Source organism: Neovison vison, chromosome 13, assembly GCF_020171115.1.
Source record: "Neovison vison isolate M4711 chromosome 13, ASM_NN_V1, whole genome shotgun sequence".
NCBI classification, from domain to species: Eukaryota; Metazoa; Chordata; class Mammalia; order Carnivora; family Mustelidae; genus Neogale; species Neogale vison.
Window position 1 is genome coordinate 60,505,551 of NC_058103.1, and position 13,114 is coordinate 60,518,664.

Below are 13,114 nucleotides of genomic sequence, written 5' to 3' on the forward strand. Positions count from 1 at the left end.
AGTGGTACTTTGGAAACTGTAAGATTAAAGACTGAAGGAACTATATATTAACAGTGTACTCTAATAAGAGAAGTTGTTTCTCATGGGGGTATGTGTTAATGATTCTGAAAGAGTTATAATGTATACCAGGGTAGAAGAAATAAGGAAATGATGGATGGTGGAGATGGAAATCAGGTTTCTTATTGTTGGAGGAAATTATGCATAAGAAAAAGGAGAAAGCCAAAATGAACTATGTAGCACTGGATTAGTCAGAGAAATAAGTATGAACTCAAATTTAGCTTAATAAAGATCCAGATAGATACAAACATAAGTAATTTCATATATGTGCATGTATATCAATTAGTATACATATATATAAATTTTGTAGCTCTTCCCGCTGATTGGGACTAAAAGTAGTCACACCAAGTAACAATGAGCACACCTAGCATCCCAATCTTGGTTTCTAATACCATTTTCCAATAAAGGAATCACAGTCTTTTGAGGAATGGCTGAGTTTATGGGTGAGGTACATCCTTATACATCCCTACACATCCCTATAAGACATGACCCAGGGGCACTCTGTGGTGCCAGAGAAGTAAGCGTTTAAAAATCTAAAGGATGGGGAATGTGTCAAAGGGATATGGAGGTCAACCGGAAGAGCTTCCAATGGCCAAGCTGCAATACTTCAAGCGACAAAATAAACAACACAGTATTAGATTATAATCCAAAGTATTAAATGAGTACCCATGAAGTCTATACTAATACAAAAAAAGAAAAAAATAAATAAATGAAGGAGAAGAGACAAATCTCTTGTACTGAAGAATTATAAATAATTTGTGTAGATATTTTCCATGAAGGAAATAGAGCTCAATTAACATCTCAATCCACACCCCTTATCCCCACCTCAGAGTACGAGCTGCACTTAAGTAATTTGCAATTAAGTAATCTGAAATTGTTCATATTTCAAAGAATATGAAAGGGGAATGTTGATAAGTAACATGGAGAAACATGGCAAGCACTACCTTGGCTAGGTGACCAAGATTAACATCACTGATGTTAAATCATGTTGACAGCATAATGTTGAAATAATATGATGAGAATGGCACTTTAGTCTAACCACGTGAAAAAAAAATTCCTAAAAACCCAAATTGAATAATATTCCATCAAATGCCTGACTAATAATCCTGAAAACTGTCCAAGTCATCCAAAAACGAGGGAAATCTGAGAAAATATGACTAGACTAGGCAAAGGAGACATAGCAACTAAGTTAATATGGGATCCTGGATGGGATCTTGGAACATAAAAAGGACATGAGAAAAATTAGTGAAATCTAAAGAAAGTGTGGAGCTTAGTTACTAATTATGTACCACTGTGCTTTCTCCCCTGTGACATATGTACCATAATAATGTAAGCCATTAACAAAAAGGAAAACTGGAAAGTGGTTGTATGGAAACTCCCCTGTACTATCTTTGCAAATTTTCTGTAAATCTGAAAGTATTCTAAAATAAAAGTTTGTTGGGGAAAAAAAGGAAGTCTAAGTAAAGACTGTGGAGTGAAATCTGAACACAGAAATCTGCCACATGAACAGAAGATAAAAAATTAGTCAAACCGTAAAGGAAGTAAGACATCACATGGTAATTCTTAAAAGTAGGATAGAGAAATGATGATTTGGGCCAAGTTCACCAAACCTCCCCTTTAATACCTAAAAACAGGTATGGAGAAAAGACAATGAGTTCACCAAATCCTGAGAATTTTTCACTAATACCACACAGCTTAGAAATAACCCGAGAGACCAATGAGTTGTATAGATAGGCCAGAGAAATGTAAAATCCTTCCTGAACAGAAGAATCCTGTATTACAGAAGACTCTTTACAAAGGAAGGAAGAAGCATCAGAGTGGTTTCCACTACACCAGTGGAACAAATAAAAGCCCAAAAGTAATACTCCACAGAACCTAGATATACACAAGAACAGGTAGAGTGAGCCCATGGTCCACTGCAAGAAACCCCATAAAACCCCTCAGGCAGGGCAGAACCTGGAACAAAAGGGGTATATAGCCTAAGGGAGAGTTTCCCATGCTCTCCACGCATCCCCCAACCCAGCCCATTGCCACAAGGACTATACAGAAAGGTAACCAAAAGCAATGCCTTGCCAAGAAACTGTAGCTCTGAGGAGAAGGTAAATAGGTTTCAAATAATATGAAATGTTTATCGAGGAAAACTCACTTGCACTATATCAGAACAAAGAAAAGTTCTTGACAATTTATATTATGAGCAAGATGAAGAGAAGTGACATGGAAATTATGAATACACTACAAACACATGATAGATATAAAAAATAATATAAAACAAAGGAAAGAAGAAAAATTTCCAATCAGCAGTTGGTATCTTAGAAGAACATAATAAGAACATGAATTCAAGAATGGAAAGATCCAAGAGAAGATGCCAAACAAAAAAGTGAATGAAATGGGAAGTTGAAAACTTAAGGGAATGTGCTGAGAACCATAAACAAATGAATATATAAAAATTTAATAAATGAACTAGAAAAAATAGGGACAGGAATAGTGACAATTGGAATTACTAGTATAAAGAAAAGGCTTGAGATGATCACAGTGAATGCAGAGGAAAAGAGAGGGATTCAAATAATTATTGAACAGATAACATATAAAGACAAAAGTGCCCCAATATACAAATAACTAGAGTCTCTAAAACAACCTAACAAATAGAATACAAACTTCACAAATCTAAAATTTCCATAACTAAAAGAAGCATATAGCCCTAGGAAAGGCTCCAAATATGTTATGAAAGACAAATCAAAACAAATACCATGATTAAGTTCTTCTACTTCAAAAACAAAGAATCCTTCAGGTATCCAGGCAGAAAATAATCAACACCAAAAACCAAAACAAGTCACGATAAGGGAAAAAAACCTGTGACCTGACTTCTTTTTAGCCAAATTCAATCTCAAAAAATAAAGTAACATTTTTACAATGTTTAAAACAAAATACTTAACTCAATAACTTTATTCATAACCAATTTGAATATAGGGATAACACAAAGCCAGTCTGAAGCATGCTAAATCTGAGAATAAAGTATTTATTAGCCTTTCCTCAAAAAACTGAAAATGAAATTCAGTTATCCAGGGATTTCCCAAAATAAAGAAATCAGGTATAGGGGCGCCTACATGGCTCAGTGGGTTAAAGCCTCTGCCTTCAACTCAGGTCATGATCTCAGGGTCCTGGGATAGAGCCCCACACTGGGCTCTCTGCTCAGCAGGGAGCCTGCTTCCTCCTCTCTCTCTGCCTGCCTCTCTGCCTACTTGTGATTTCTGTCTGTCAAATAAATAAATAAAATCTTCAAAAAAAAAATCAGGTATAAAATTTCATGTATAAAAAAAGTTGCAGATAATAACCATTCAACCATTTTAAATACAAAATCAAAATAAATATCAGGGTGATATTTTGGCTATAGAACCCAATTTAATTTGTACAAAGATTTTAAAACTAAAACTTCTAAGAAAAAAAGTTTAAAGGTTATTTCATGGGGGAAAGTTAAATGATACTGTTTAACTGAAACACTGCATGATTCAGAAAACTGAAAAGAACTAATGATTCCAACACCTTACTGTTTTTCAGTCTCTTTTCTTAAATTGTGAAGGATCTTTGGGGAATTAATACAGTTTACTATTAAGAAAACTTGCATGATGTTCAAAAATTTCTTAGTTTCACTTCAATTATTACTCCCAAATTCAAGTTAACACACAGCACCAGCTATGAACCAGGTACTTTTCAATATTTATTAAATCATTTAGTCCTCATAACTTATACAAAGCAGGCACTATTTACCCATTTTGTAGGCAAAAAATTGAGTCCCAGGGACTCTGAGTAATTTGTCCACAGCTACACAGCTAGGAAGCAACAAGGTCAAGATTCAAATACAGATGTTTGGATCTGGATTCTGTGCTGTTAACCTCTACATGATATTGCCTCTCAAATAAAACAGCATGTAGAAAATTATATGATTTTTATCAAATTAGTTCTATGTCTACATCCATTCAACCACCAACCATCAACCATCCATTCTGGTAGATAATAGTATTTAACTATCTAAGCAAAGAAAATGTTCGGAATAATGTTTCTCTATTGATAAAGATAGTTATTTGGTAGTAGGTATTGGAGAATTCACGTAAATTTTTTTGGTTTCTTTGTTTCCATTATTCGATGAGTTTAATGCTTTATAATGAGTATCAGTCTTCAAAAAAAAAAAGAAGCCATTAATCTAAACAAAAAACAAACCACATTACCTAATCACAACTTGAACACTGTCATGTTAATTATTTAATGACTTTTTGTCTCCCTAATGAGCAATGTTTTAATTAGTACTTTACTATAATCCCCCAAAGAGCCTAGCACAATGTTGGGCAGAGCAAACACTCAATAAATATATTGATGGATCATCATAAAATATTGCATTACTATATTGTACCTATCTTACAAGTAGTATATTTCTAGAAGCTCTGGAGTCTTGACCTAAATCTGACTCCTTCGACTAGCATCATTTACATTATCAGGGAGCTTGAAGAAAAAGAGAATCTTAAGCTCCACACCATACTTACTAAATGAGAATGAACATTTTAACAAGATTTCCCAAGTGCTTGAAGCCATACTAAAATTTGAGAATTTCTAGAGCATTATTTATCTAAGTGTGGTCCATTATTTACCCAAGTCAGAATCACCTAGGTTGCTTATTAAAAATGTAGATTCTCGGGCTCTACACTATTTCAAGTATCATTAGAGTTTATGATACACCTAATAAAAGTAAAAAGTAGTAAAGAATAGGAATGAGCATATTAAGCAGAGAGCAGTGGTAGAACTCACATAGTTTAAATAAATCAAGAAAGTGATAATAAGAGAGGGAAGAAAAGAGGCATCGCTAAGGAAAGTAGAGTAAAGATATCAAGAGTAGGCTATGAAGAATTAGAGTAATTGTACAGAGTGCTGTGTATTCCTCTGAACTCCCCTCTTTTTTTAAACTGTTATCCTGACATGCAAACTGCTACAGCATGATTGTGGGAATATGGAATTTACCCATGTATGCAACAACCAATAACTTTTCTTAATATGTAAACACCACATAATGCATGCACTTATAAATGTTCCAAAAGTCACATATAGTTTTAAATATATACTTACACTTTCAGAGACATTTCCATATGTTTGGCTCGAGCAATTGCTTCATCTCTCTCCTCATTGGCTAACCGCAGTCGAGACATAATAGCTTCATCACGTTCCTTCTGTGCAAAATACACTTCTTCAACCAGAGCTAACAAAATATATAATCCATAATTAATTAGAGAAAATTTAAAAATGCACTTTCAGCAAAAATAAAAAGCAAAAACAATTTTTATTTTACTAAATTAAATTAGTTTCAATTAATATTTGGAAAAACATTTTTAAAAGCTACTACAAAATTGAGATACATTTCATACCCATAAAAACACAAATTAAAAGGCCAAATAATAACAAATACTATTAGCTCGTGAAATAAAGAAACTCACGCATACACTGCAGATAGGTATATATATTTCTACAGCCATTTGAAGGGCCATTTGGCAATATTTATTACAGTTAAAGATTTGTCTATAACCTGGCAAATCTCCTCTTTCATATGAGGCCTAGAGAAATTCTTGCACATGTGCACAAGGAAACGTATATAAAATGCTTATTGCAGCATTATATTATAGCAAAAACTGAGAAGTAGCTCAAATGTCCAATAACAGGAGCAAGAATAAATAAATTACTAAACATTCAAAATGGAATACAATACAACATTTAAAATGAATTAACTATGGACAAATGGACATATTTCAACAATAAAATTATGGCAAAAATTGCAAGGTACAAGGCAAAACAACTCTACCTATCATTTATGGTCAATTAGTGAAAATACTAAAATAAATATGGCAATGATAATCATCAACTTCGGGACAGTAGTTATGTCCACAGCATAGTGAAAGGAAAGGAAAGAAAATGGGACCAAGGAAAAGGAAATGGGCAGAACTGACCTCTTTAGCACTGAGCATCTCCAGGGGCATTGTTTATATGGATGGTAATACAAATGGCCTCATCTAAATTTGCACAGCTCTATATAGGGATATTTGATGTTAACTGAAATTGTCATTGCTCAAGCATAATTTCTACCTGAAATCTTAACATAACTTTTAAAGTATCACTGCAACGTTAGACAAAAAGGGGTTCAAATACCTAGGTCACTGAACCAAACTCTATTTACACTGTCAAACCACAAAATAAACTTAGGGAAGATGTTTGAAATGTTCTTGCTAACATTTGTCATAGATTGTGCATAGCTAATCAAGAGTTATTCTTCTATTATTTAAATTATAACTGGTAGAAAAGAAACCCTGAGAGAAAGTCAACTATATATTTTCCATAGTAGAAGATAAGATGGAACATGTAACAGCAAAGCTAAAGTCAAAACCATTTCCAAGAAAGTGAGCCTAAGGGAAGAGAGAGATATTCATTCATTTTTTTACTCATCCATCAATTTATTCTTTCATCAAATATTTATGAAATTCCTGTGTCAGTCACCTATCCAGTTTAAAGCAGTAGGACTACCACACTCTAAAAAGTCCTTACCTTCCTGGAGATGTATACATTCTATTATAGAGAGACAATCAGTAGAGAAAGAGCAGAGCCAAAATTAAACAGGAAGACAGATAGAAGTTAAAGTTTTGAAGGAAAATAAGGGTGTGTCAGAGAAAAAAAGAGTAATTTGGAAGGTGGGAAAAGAATAAACTAATTTAGAAAGGTGGCCAGAAAAGGGCTTTTTAAATAAATGACATTTCAATACATGCGTGTGTGTGTGTGTGTGTGTGTGTGTGTGTGTGTATTTGAAAGTAGACTAATAAGCAGAATAAAAAGTAATACAAAGGCCCTAAAAGTATTAGACCAACAGCAGTAAGGCCAATGTGTCTGAAGCACAGTGAGAAAGGGTGAGAGCTCTGGGAGATCATATATATATATGCCATCCTAGACTGGAGGAGATTATGCTGAGTGAAATAAGCCAAGCAGAGAAAGTCAATTATCATATGGTTTCACTTAACTTGTGGAACATAAGGAATAGCATGGAGGACTTTAGGAAAAAAAAGGAAAAGTGAATTGGGGGAAATCGGAGGGGGAGACGAACCATGACAGACGTGGACTCTGAGAAACAAAGAGAGTTTTGGAGGGGAGCGGGGCAAGGGAATGGGTGTGCCTGGTGGTGGGTATTGAGAAGGGCATGTAGTGCATGGAGCACTGGGTGTGGTGCGTAAACAATGAATTTTGGAACACTGAAAAAATAAAATAAAATAATAAAAGTTGAAAAAAAAAGATGAAGTAATAGGATCTGGATTTGTCCTTCCACTTAAATCAACTTTTTAAAAAGATTTTACCTATTTATTTGAGAAAGAGAGAGGAAAAAGAGAGTGTGCGCACACACTTGGGGATAAGGACAGAGAGAGAGAGAAAAGAAGACTCCACACTGAGCAGGAACCCAATGCAGGGGCTCGATCCCAGGACCCTGGGATTACGACCTGAGCTGAAGGCAGACTCTTAACCAACTGAGTTACCCAGGTGTCCCAAAACAATTTAAAAAAATGGACAAAATATATAGAATGACAGCTTTCAAGACTGTAAGGAAACAAAGAACAGTGAGTGACATGAGGAAACAAATGAGTTGAGCCTATGATTGGCCCTGCTTAATACCCTGAAAGAAATTCCAGAATATGGCACAGGAAAAGAAGAATCGAGGACGAGCCCAGCTGATTCCACAATTTTGGAGGGTAGAGATATAATATGGGGAAACCAAAGCAGTTGAAATTCACAAGAGACTATCAGAAGAAAAACAGAGGCAAAGAAAGAAAATTTTGGAGACGTACAGAATGTCTTCCTCAAAAAGTCAGCTGAACATGTGGGCATGTGTGTAAGTAAACTACTCCATACAGGGGAAAGAGAAACCTGAGAGGATTAGAGGCAACAGTGCCCCGGGTGCCACAAAACCAGATATAAAGTATGTTGTTCCCACCAGCCAGATCAGAAAACGACAAGATTCATGAGGTACTGCATAGAGTACTCAGAAGGGTCTTGCCTCAGTAGTGGGGATTAATTAACTAATCCCCTAAACACTGCTCTGGTAACATCTAGCATATCTTTAAAACAGGACCCAAAAGGAGAGACTGTTTCCAAAAAACATTAAGTACAACTGATAAGAAAGCTCAAAAATATTTTATAAGAATACAAAATAGCTTCCAAAATGTTAAAATTCATCATGGTATCCAAATGCCAGGCATGCAAACAGCACCAAAATTAAGACAAATGACAAAACAAAAATCAACCAACTAATATATAACCCTGTTTTACATGTGTTTCTGTTTAAAGATACTTGTTTAACATATACTATTGATTTAATAACATTGAATCCATAGCCAATAGCACTGTATAACTCATTCCTGAACAACACTTACCTATTACATGTTTTCTCCATAACTCACGTCATAGCCTTCTTGTACTCAGGGAACACTAGACAGGATTGCAGCACTACACTTGGGGGCTGTTTGAAACTGGGAAATCACCAGTAAAAGGCACAAAAATGAAGTAATTCTAACACTAAATAAGCTTTAAAAAACCCCACTAATTTACAGGATAAGAGCTGAAATAAGAAGGTAGCATATGGCCTTGAATGGGATTATATTGGCTTTGCTTTTCTTAGTTTGTTATTTTAGTAATTTGTATTAATTTTTAAAAGTAAAATAACCTTTCATTCCACAAGATGAATACAAAGCCTAAAACTATAAACAGTCTGGGAGAGAACCATGAATTTAGGTAGATAAAGCTTTCTTGACCATAGTACCAAAGCATAACCCATTTTTAAAAATTGATAAACTGGACTTTAATCTAACTCAATTAAAAATCTCCACTCTTCAAAAAACATGGATAAGAAAGTTAAACAAGCCACAGAAAGAAAAAGATAATTGCAAAGCATGTATCTGATAAAAGACTTGCATCCAGTCATAATTTTTAAAACTCTCAAACCTCAGTAATAAGAAAACAACAACAAAAAAACCCAATTAAAAATGGGCAAAAGCCTTAGATACTTTATCAAAGCAGATATATTGATGATAAATAAGCACAAGAAAAGGTGCTCAACATCTTCAGTCATTAGAGAAATGTAAATTAAAACTACGAGATAACTACCACATACCTATTACAAAGGCTAGATAGAATGAAAGCATGATTAAAGATGCTGGGAAGAAGGGAGAGCAAATGAAATCCTCATTCACTGCCCATGGGAATACAGGATGGTGCAATCACGGTTGGTCGGCTTCTCAAAAAGTTAAACATGCACCTACTGAAAGACTCAGCTATTTAACTCACAGGTATTGATCCAAGACAAATTAAAGCATATGTCCACACAAAGACACACAGATATTCAGTGTCTTTATTTATACTAGCTCCAAACTAGAAACAAAAATTTCTATCCACAGATGACTAGATAAACAAACTCTATGGAAAACTGTGCTAAACTAACTGGATATCCACTTGCATAAAATCAAATGCTTTTAATCAACAGTTAGATAAGGTTAATAAATACTTGTTATGAACATAGCTTTTAAAAGAACCTGTACTTTCCAGCACAATTTTCATAGGTTTTTTTTTTTAAAGGTAGTATCATTGATACTATGTGGCTTTCTGTAGCTCTACTATTCTGTGCCTATGTATTAATTCATCATGCTACTTTGAAAGAAACTTCTGCCCATGATATACTATACAATAATGAGTTTTAATCCTCCCTGATAATTGTATGCAGTTTTCTTCCAAGAAGGATACTCATAACAGCCTAGAGAAAGCAATGTAGTATGTTAGGAAGAATGTGGGCTTTGATTCAGATCCAAAGTGTCAACATACTAAAGTTAGGTTACCTGCTTTTGTGTATTTTTAAGTTATTTTAATCTCAGTGCAGGTGCATAAAATGTATATGATACCACTATTTATGGTTGTTAGGGAAAAATTAAGTGAGATAATATATGAAAGCTCTTGGCCAAATAAGTAGATTCTCAACAAACACTGGTTCCATGCCACCATTACCATTACCACTTTCAATCCACAGACGCACCATGTGGCTCATTTCTAGACATATTAAAGAGATGATTTTGATTAATTTGGACCATCTATATACATGTATGTATACCTATATATACACATACACATATATGTATATACATACATGTACATATTTTGTTGGAATTCAAAAATTACACATGGGAACTGAAAGAAAAATTATTTAGAACTCATTCTATATTGTATATTGTGCAATATAATGACAATAATTTGTATAAAATATCACAATATTCTAAGATATTTTATATTATAAAACACTTCTAATTTCACTCTTATGTTTACTGCAACATTATTTATAAAACCCAAGATATGGAAGCAACCCAAGTGTCCACTGATAGATGACTGGAAAGGAAGATGCGTATATATATACACACACACACAATGGACTATTACTCAGCTACAAAAAAGAATGAAATCTTGCCATTTGTGACAACATGGATGGACCTAGAGGGTATTATGCTGAGTAAAATGAGTCATAAAAAGAAAGAACAAATATCATATTATTTTACTTATATACAGAATCTAAAAACAAAACAAAATTGGAAAAAAATTAACAAAAAACAGAAATGATTCCATTAACATAGAGAATAAACTGGTGGGTACTAAATGGGGATGTCATGGGAGAATGGGCAAAATGGGTGAAGGGAAGTGGGAGATACAGGCTTCCAATTATGGAATGAATATGTCATAAGGATGAAAGATATGGCATACATAATGTAGTCAATGGTATTAGTGGTATTTAATAGTGTTGTATGGTGAAAGATGATAGTCATTACTTGTGGTGAACATAGCATAACATGAAGGGTTGTTGAATCACTATGCTATACACCTGAAACTAACCTAACACGTGTCAACTACACAGCAATGAAAAAAAAATTTTTTAACACTGCCAAAAAAAAAAAAAAAAACTACTTCTAATTTGTAGGTCAGTTAGGATGGACAAAATGATGCTACACAATGACCTAAGCACAGATAAACATGTATGTCATGCCCTGAAATATTCTGACATATCAAAAGGTTAAAATACTAATTACTAAACTTTAAATGCCAACAGGCTTCCTATCACTTCTGTAGAGTATGATGAGATGTTACAAAGTGACATTTAATGTAAGCTGGGTTCCACTTTATATATAATAACACTTTAATGAAAGAGGTAGGACTAACAAAGTCAGGGGCTTGAAGAGTAAGTATAGTTATCTCTATGCCTAAACAATTTACACCAAGGTCTTATTTGGTCCTGTGTTAGTCAACAGAAAACATTTTTTCCCTCTATAATGCTATCAACTCTAAAGAGGTAAATAATGTGTATATTAAAGGAGATTGCCCACTGGTTAAGTTTTAAAGTGCCATAAAGCACACACACATAAAATCTGATTACACATTTTATAAACGCTAAGAAGTATTTCCAAAATTAATTTTTTAACATCAGGTTATATGTGAAATTTGATTATGAAAAACCTGATTCTTTCTAGAATTCAGTACTTTTAAAGGATCAATATGCAACTCTCAAACATTTTTAGTAAAGAAAACTTAATTGTAAACACTGAGCTTTTCCAAGGTAGATGACTATTACAAAGTTCACTAGAAAATCAATATAGCATTTTAGTTGGAATTTGCTCATTAAACACCCACAGCTCTAATGCAAATTATGATGGAATGAATAAAGCAAATACGCATGCTTCTTTCTTTTTATTAAATGTAAAATCTACTGTTAATTGCATCTCGTATGTCATACAAACTTTTCTCCTTAACTATTAAATAGAAGCTTTAACAAAAGTCATTAGAGATTCTCTTTCTTTGACTTGAATAAATTTCAATATTTGTTCAGTAAAGGTTCACAGCAGTTAAATTACATTAACAAATATTATTAGCTACTATGTAAGCCAACCAAGTAAAATACTTATATTGTAGGTAAAACAAATCATTGGGTGTTTACAATAATATTTGGATATCTCCATTTTTAAACATGGTTATCAAATATCCTATAATTCTTAGGCAAATTCGAGGAAGATTCAGAGAGGATCACCCCCCCCAACACCAAATACTCAAATTTGTTTAGTAAGCTAATTGTTTTCTAATATGGGCAAGAGTAAATATGAAGAAGCTGAACCATACCAAGTATGAGTTTATTGAGTCAAGACAGAGTACATATTTTCTTAGTAGAACCCGAGTCTATTGACAATCCTATATTCTACACTTCTCATACTACTTTTAAAATACAATAGAAGTGAGGCAGTGTATTGGAAAACATTCTAGCTTAAACACTGGATCATGATTCCCTAAATAACATAATTTGGAGGATAGACATTTACCAAGAAAAAGAATCCATTTGTTAACATCCTCAAGGTAGTTATATAAATAGAAAAAAGGCTGAACTAAAGTGAAGGAAAAAGATATCATCAGGATTTGAAACATATAAAATAATCACTCATTATAATTCATGTTGAAAAATTCTAAGCAACAAATAAGACATGTCCTATAAAAGACAGGTTTTTATTATATTTGAAACAATTTCAAATTGTCTGGATATCTATTTCTTTACTTGTTAAATGGATTCCTTGCAAATATGCTAGTGTTTTATGAAACCAATATATATTCTAGAACCATAAACATTATACTATGTCTTTTAATTTCCTTAGAAATTATCATTTCTCTCTTTGCATAAATCAGTTATTGGAAATTTAAACATAGATGGTAAATACTCTACAACAATGGAAAATTAACCAACCTACTCCGAGTAGTTTGATGCCTCTATTTTTTCTTTTACAGATCAGACTATTAAGTTTTTCTAAAACTGTATTTGAATGTTTATATGATATTCTATAAATAACCTTTTCTGATTAAAAGAATACAGGCTCACTGTAAAAATATAGAAGACAGAGATAAGTTACATAATCTTGTAACTTTCTGTGTATACTTAAACAGAATATGTTCCTATATTCTTTAGTATTATTTATAA

The 13,114-nt window shown here is 33.3% G+C and overlaps 1 protein-coding gene across 4 annotated transcripts in view; it reads right to left on the bottom strand.

Moving 5' to 3' along the window:
- The window catches only part of MIPOL1 (mirror-image polydactyly 1), a 314,898-nt gene that overhangs the window by 216,091 nt on the left and 85,693 nt on the right, over positions 1-13,114 (bottom strand). For all 4 annotated transcript variants that reach the window (XM_044231953.1, XM_044231952.1, XM_044231951.1 and 1 more), the window contains one exon: positions 5,170-5,299. In XM_044231953.1, the coding sequence (XP_044087888.1) occupies positions 5,170-5,299 (130 nt within the window). The remainder of the gene's footprint in view (positions 1-5,169; positions 5,300-13,114) is intronic.